This window comes from Nicotiana sylvestris, chromosome 1 (assembly GCF_000393655.2).
Source record: "Nicotiana sylvestris chromosome 1, ASM39365v2, whole genome shotgun sequence".
NCBI lineage: Eukaryota > Viridiplantae > Streptophyta > Magnoliopsida > Solanales > Solanaceae > Nicotiana > Nicotiana sylvestris.
In genome coordinates, this window is record NC_091057.1 from 70,458,570 (window position 1) to 70,465,728 (window position 7,159).

The 7,159-nt window shown below is 34.6% G+C and overlaps 1 protein-coding gene across 1 annotated transcript; it reads left to right on the forward strand.

Moving 5' to 3' along the window:
* The first annotated feature begins 838 nt into the window (after nucleotides 1–838).
* LOC104249204 (thermospermine synthase ACAULIS5-like) lies at nucleotides 839–4,176 on the forward strand. Its single transcript, XM_009805581.2, has 10 exons — nucleotides 839–1,058; nucleotides 1,855–1,921; nucleotides 2,098–2,192; nucleotides 2,354–2,456; nucleotides 2,712–2,800; nucleotides 2,917–3,073; nucleotides 3,220–3,295; nucleotides 3,397–3,455; nucleotides 3,553–3,689; nucleotides 4,006–4,176. The coding sequence occupies exons 1-10, from the start codon at nucleotides 919–921 to the stop codon at nucleotides 4,088–4,090; spliced, it is 1,008 nt and encodes a 335-aa protein (XP_009803883.1). The 5' UTR covers nucleotides 839–918; the 3' UTR covers nucleotides 4,091–4,176.
* The last annotated feature ends 2,983 nt before the right edge of the window (nucleotides 4,177–7,159 follow it).

Below are 7,159 nucleotides of genomic sequence, written 5' to 3' on the forward strand. Positions count from 1 at the left end.
AACCCCTAATATTTGGTGTTTGTCACCACACCTATGTGTTCAATCATCTTCTTTCCCTTTTTTACTCTTTTTACCAAAAAAAATATACCTTTCATTTATATGATAGCCTTCTGTGGTTGTGTTATTTGATGCGTCTTAGTTCTTTGGCATCATCATGTCGTCTCCTCACGAAATTTTTCCTACAAGTTTTGCCCATTGATATTTTAAGTTCTTACAATTGTTTGGTGTATTCTCCTTTTATGAAAGCAATACCAATAAGATGTATAATATGGTGCAAAAATATACTGTACAAAAAACTCAAAAGTATATAAACATTTTCAATTCGATCGCAACAATATATATTTACGTTTAGACATGCAACCAATTAGACGCACTATAGTCCCATCAAGATATATAATGTTACTTATATAAGCAACATGAAACATCTCACTTAGGCTTATTAAGATAACGTTTTACTTCACTTTTTTATTTTTATTTTCGTTTTTAATTTCACTTTAGTTAGCTGTTAAAACAGATCAAGAACTAGAGCCCCATAACATTGTATAGAAGGGAAAAGAAGGAGTATTATTTTATTCCAAATATACATGTACACTTCCTGTACTCCATTTGGCAACATAGAGAACGCACGCGAGGAAATCAACCTCAGAATTCTCAATTACAATTTTCTTTTATTTTCCATTATATTTTATTTTTAGAATCTGTGTCACGAACATCCATGAGGATTTTATATACTACACTTTTCACCTTACTTCGATAGTTATCCCAAAACCTAAATGATTATGATCATACTCTTACCTTTTCTTTTTGCTCCTTATATCCTCCTCTTACCCTTCCATTTTTATTCCATCCTTTCTCACTTGTCTCCTTAATTCTTTGAGGTCTCTCTTCTATTTCTTAATTTTGATATCGTGTTGAACAATGGGTGAAATATCTTGCTTTGCTAATGGGAATGGATTGAATAATGGAAATGGACATGCAGTAGTTGTAGGTCCAAGAAAGAGTTGTTGGTATGAAGAAGAGATTGATACTGACTTGAGATGGTGCTTTGCTCTCAATAGGTATCTTCTTTTTTCCACTCATAACAATTATAAGCAGACAATTTAATTAGTTATACACCATTTCAGTGTACAAAACTTAACGTGGAATTATAATATATAGCGCTAGAGGAATAGTTTAACATGCCTATTACTCCTTATTTCAGATGAATGCATGCTACTAGTAGGAATAGTTTAATATTTCGACATCCATCTTATTATCGTTATGAATAACAATATTCTGTAAATAGAGTTACGTGATTGTATATAAGCTACTACGTACTGTACTATTTTTTTTCCTTAAGATTTCAACTGATCCAATGCTCTAAGTTTGTCACACAATAAGTCTTTTTTCTTTTGCTTTTTAAAATAATACCTCTTGATAGTTTATGAATTCGTGGATATTGGCGGAACATATTCAAATTATTCTTCCTTTTTTCCCCAAAAAGGTCTCTCTTTTGTGAAAGATTCGTGAATGGGGTCATTACGAGGCTTCATCTCTGGACAAGGATTTTACTTTTTGGTCATCCAGTTGTTAATTCAATGTTATATATATATATATATATATATATATATATATATATATAGTAATTAAGTTTTTTATTGGAATGTTTATTCAATATCCTAGGATATATTGAGTTGGTTCTTCGAATGTATATACTGCCTTCTTAAGTGTTGTCCCAAAAAAGGGTCTTATCACAGAAAAAAGGTCGTAATGCAAGGCAAAAAGAAAAGGAAAAAGAAAAAAGCAAACTTACGTACTTAATTACTGGAATCCGAAATTAAAAGTAAAAAAATTGATATGTTTTCTTTTGCGCAGCATTTTGCACACTGGTGCCACCCAATATCAAGACATTCAACTCTTGGACACAAAGCCCTTTGGAAAGGTTAGTACTGCATTTCCCTTTACCGAAAAAATTTGCAACAAAATCATCGGTAACAGAGAAAGGGTGAAAAAGAAAAGGAAACCCTTTGTTACTCCTTCATAATTTGATAACTTAATTATGTCATATATTTTCTTTTTGAAAGTATTAACATAATTTGTTGGTTAATTATAAAACAGGCTTTGGTCATAGATGGGAAGCTTCAAAGTGCAGAGATAGATGAATTTATCTACCATGAATGTCTTGTCCATCCAGCTCTCCTTCATCATTCAAAGTATATACAGTATAACTTTTGTTTATTCTCCACTAATTATTAGTGTTCATTTTAATTAATGGCAGAAATACTCATTATGGCTCGCCACAAATTTTTTGACATAAGGAATGATTATTCGCACATAAAATTAACTTACATACTAATTAATATGCACTTGTCAGTCCTAGAAACATATTCATTATGGGAGGAGGTGAAGGTTCTACTGCCAGAGAATTGTTGAGGCACAAGACAGTGGACAAAGTTGTAATGTGTGACATTGATGAAGTGAGTCTCTTCCTCCATTTTTTCAGCCCTATACCTAATTAGTTGTGGAAAAGTTAGCACAATTTGATCAGTTAAGATCAATTATAGACAACTTGTGCATGTTTTCACTAAATATAAGTTGATACATAAATAGAAAAAAGATTATGGATAAACTATATATTGGAATCGGCCATTGATCATGTAAATATATATATTTTACACTATTAGTGAAACACTTAAATTCATGAACAAAACCTACGTCTAAATTTGCTGCAGGAGGTGGTGGAATTTTGCAAGTCATACTTGGAGGTTAACAGAGAAGCTTTCTCTGATCCTAGACTCGACCTTATTATCAATGACGCCAGGTTCTTTCCCTTGTTTCTCTGTGCACCCTAATTTTATAAACTAATTAATTTTTCCCTTAATTAGTTTTTTTGATAATTAATGAATCTTGATTAACGAAAATGGTGTGATTTTGCAGGGCTGAGCTAGAGAGGAGGGAAGAGAATTATGATATTATAGTAGGAGATTTAGCAGACCCTATAGAAGGAGGACCATGTTACCAGCTTTATACAAAATCCTTCTATGAATTAATTGTTAAACCTAAACTTAACCAAGGTGGTATCTTTGTCACTCAGGTACATGATGCTTCTGTCTTATATTTTGTCCAAAAGTAACTTTTGCAAGTATCATTTAAATCTGAACATATATATATATATGCATAGATAAAATTCCAAAACCTTGTAGTAGATATTAATTGATGTCAATTATTAACACTTAACAGGCAGGACCAGCAGGAATTTTCAGCCACACAGAAGTCTTTTCCTGCATTTTCAATACTCTCAAACAAGTTTTCAAATGTAAGTTTCCTGACTGAAAAAGACAATTTAGCTTTCTGCTAATTACATTGTAATTCATTCTTGAAAACATGAGGATAACCTTTAATTATTTTGTTTTACAGATGTTGTGCCTTATTCAGCTCACATTCCATCGTATGCTGACACTTGGGGATGGGTCATGGTAATCATTACTTTTTAACATTAATTATCTCAAAAATTCAAACCAAATTTTCATCATAATTTGTTTAAGGCTAATCAAATTCTGTAAAATGACATAGGCATCAGATACCCCATTTGTTATAAGCGTGGATGAATTAGACCTGAGAATGAAGCAGAGGATGAAGGGGGAGAACAGATATCTTGATGGGAAAACATTCACTTCAGCCTCTACATTGAGCAAAGCTGTTCGAAATTCGTAAGAAATATGTCCATTTTCTTGTTGGTTCAATTGTTAATCATTCACAACTTAATTAAAGTCAATCAAATAAAAAGTTTATGTTTTGTGCACTTTTACACTATCATGTTAAATTCCCACAATTACACATGATTCTTTGTATATATAGTAACTTGAAAATTGAGAATAATAAGTTGTTCTAACCAGTTAAATTGCATGTATAATAAAATTTCTTTGCATTGTCAGTTCATAGTAAGTGTATACAACTTAAATTACTTTGTTTATAGTAACTTTTTTTGATGATTTATTGCTAAGAGGAATCTTTAATTAATGACAGACTGGAAAATGAGACTCATGTTTATGCCGAAGGGAATGCAAGATTCATTTATGGACATGGAAGACACAATCAAGCAATGATATGATGGAATAGAAGTTAAAAGGGGTGCCACTTGATTATAACATATAGACTAAAAAGTAAAAAGACTGCCAAGTTGGGAACTTTTCTACTTTTCTTTTTTCATCTTATGCTTTCACCTTCTGGAGTATCTACTTTTCTTGTTTTGTTCTTTTTGGTTGGAAGTGGTGGGGGGTTCTATAAGTAGTTACTCTAAAGGGGAGAGGAGTTATGGCTTATGGATCTTTCTGAATCGGAATATCGTTAATAGAATATTATTACTATCTTTTAATTTGACTCTACTAGTACAATCTTATCACTATTCGAATTTCTCACCCTCAATAGTTGTGATGGCGCATACTGATGTGAGCTAAGCAAGCCAAACCTTTAATCTAATTACTTTATCAACCAATTGTTTCTTTTTAACAAATATAAGACGATAACGTGGTGACAATGAAAATTCAAATTTAAGCGGAAGACAACCATAAAAATATATAAAAACGGCATATATTACAAATACTTAAGCCTTAACTACCCAAAATTTGGCGTTACAGTGTCACAGACTATCTAAGATTGCTACATACAAAGTCTGAAGAAATAGCAGTACGTTGTTTCTGAATAAAAGGAAAATGAAACAGGAAATAGAGACAGAGAGATATGCCAGGGCCTGCGGACGTCTGCAGGTCTACCTCGGATCTCCAGATGGACTGAAGGAAGCCTCCAAGCTACTGTCCAAAAGCTGCTCTAGGATCTGCACATAGTGCAGAGTGTAGTATCAGCACAACCGACCCCATGTGCTGGTAAGTGTCCAACCTAACCTCGGCAAAATAGTGACGAGGCTAGAACCAGACTACCAAATAAACCTGTGCAGTTTCAATATATATACAGTGGAAAAGTAATACAGAAATAACCAGCCAAGTATGGGAGGGGGAGCATGCTGTGGGGAAGATAACAATTCCGAATAGAAGGAATATCAAATAAACGAAGGAAAACAATATAACTCGGATATTAACAAAGAATCAAAAATCAATAAATGCACGGCATCACCCTTCGTGCTTTTACTCTCGTCCTCACCAAATAAATCATATAATAAAATGTAAATGGCATCACCCTTCGTGCTTTTACTCTCTTTCCTCACCATATAATCAATATAATCGGCATGGAATGGTACATCGTGCAGCACGGCATCACCCTTCGCGCTTTACACTCTTTCCTCACAAAAAAACAAACAATGCACGACATCACCCTTCGTGCTTTAACTCTCTTCGTCACCCAAACAACAATCACAAACAATAGAGCAAGGGAATAAAGGAAATTTGCAATAAGAATCCCGGTAAGGGAACAATATCAATAACATCGATATCCTGATAAGGGAGATAACAAATAAGTCAACAATAGTCCGGCAAGGGTGACAACATAATAATCTCTTCTTTTTCTCACTTTTACTTCGCAATTCACTTCAAAACTCAAGCCAATGCTCTAGAGGTTCAACTATCTCTTACACTTTCACAATTTGTTATGCAACTTGAGCCTACCCTCCTCAATGTTCATAGGTCACAATTTCCTTCCACAATTTTTGTACAACAAATATAATCTCCCACTAAGGCATGAAAGATACAATGAAGTCATGATAATCACAATATAAAGACTCACGGGCATGATAGACACCAATGTATAGATACTCGTCACCATGCCTATACGTCGTACTCAACAATTAACACATAGCAAATAGGACTCAACTCCTAATCACTCAAGCTAAGGTAGACCAAACACTTACCTCGATGCCACGAATACAATTCACGATTAAATTATAGCTGTACCCCTTGATTCCACCACCAATTCACTCGTATCTAGTCACAAGTTACTTAGTTACATCAATAAACGCCAAATAAATCGATTTGAATGCATAAAAATGCGTTTTTCAAAGTTTTGCCCAAAAGGTCAAAAATCGCCCTCGGGCTCACATGGTCAAAACCTGAGGTTTGAACCAAAACCCGATTACCCATTCCCCCACGAACCCAAATATATAATTTGTTTTGAAATCGGACCTCAAATCGAGGTCCAAATCTCCAATTTTTTAAAAACCTAGGTTCTACCCAAAACACCCAATTTCCTCCCATGAAAATCATTGATTTTGAGTTGAAATTATGTTAAAAGATGTTAATGATTGAGGGAAATGAGTAAAAATTAACTTACAATCGAGTTGGAAGAAGAGTTATTCTTGGAAAATCGCCCAAAGGAGTTTGTGTTTTGAAAAGATGTGAAAAATGAGTTTAAAATCATCTAAGTATAAAAGTTGCAGGTCGCAGATGTGGGAATTAAGAACAGGGGTTCTCAAGCTGGCTTGGGAATTGCGAAAGGAAGCTCGCATTTGTGAACCCTTAGGAAATCTGGGCTTTTCGCATTTGCGAACAATAAGTCGCATTTGTTACTTCAAGCCTTCCCAGCATACGTCGCATTTGCGAAGGGGATCCTCGCATTTGCGAGGTCGCATTTGCGAAACATAGCCCGCATTTGTGAGATAAGGTAGGCTTGAGCTGGTTCGCATTTGAGACCAAGCCCTCGCATTTGCGATACCGCAATGTGAAGCCTGTAGGCCTGATCATACCAGCAAAATTTCTGCAATTTTTCTAAGTTCACAATGCACCTCGTGGCCTATCCAAAACTCACCCGAGCCCTCGGTGCTCCATACAAAATATACACACAACCTTAAAAATATCCTACAGACTTATTCGTGTACTCAAATCACCAAAATAACATCATGAACATCGAATTAAACCTCAAGATCAATGAAACTTCTCAAAACTCCTTTAAACATCAAATTTGCATTTAAGGTCCGAATCACGTCAAACGGATTCCGTTTCTTACCAAACTTCACAGAATTATCTTAAATCATTTATAAGACCTGTACCGGGCGCCGGAACCAAAATACAGGCAAGATACTAACATGTTCTAATCAAAATTCATTTCCAACCCTTATAAACAATTTCAGAAAATAATTTTCTTCAAAAATTTATTTATCAGGCTTGGGACCTCGACATTCGATTCCGGGCATACGTCCAAGTCCCATATTTTCCTACAGACCCTCCGGGACCGT

What these genes read in the sequence shown, in the direction of transcription:
- LOC104249204 (XM_009805581.2), top strand. Translation starts at nt 919, where the DNA reads ATGGGTGAAATATCTTGCTTTGCTAATGGGAATGGATTGAATAATGGA. An exon ending in GCTCTCCTTCATCATTCAAA is followed by an intron (nt 2,193 to 2,353) that starts GTATATACAGTA and finishes TGCACTTGTCAG; the next exon opens with TCCTAGAAACATATTCATTA. An exon ending in TCTCAAACAAGTTTTCAAAT is followed by an intron (nt 3,296 to 3,396) that starts GTAAGTTTCCTG and finishes TTTGTTTTACAG; the next exon opens with ATGTTGTGCCTTATTCAGCT.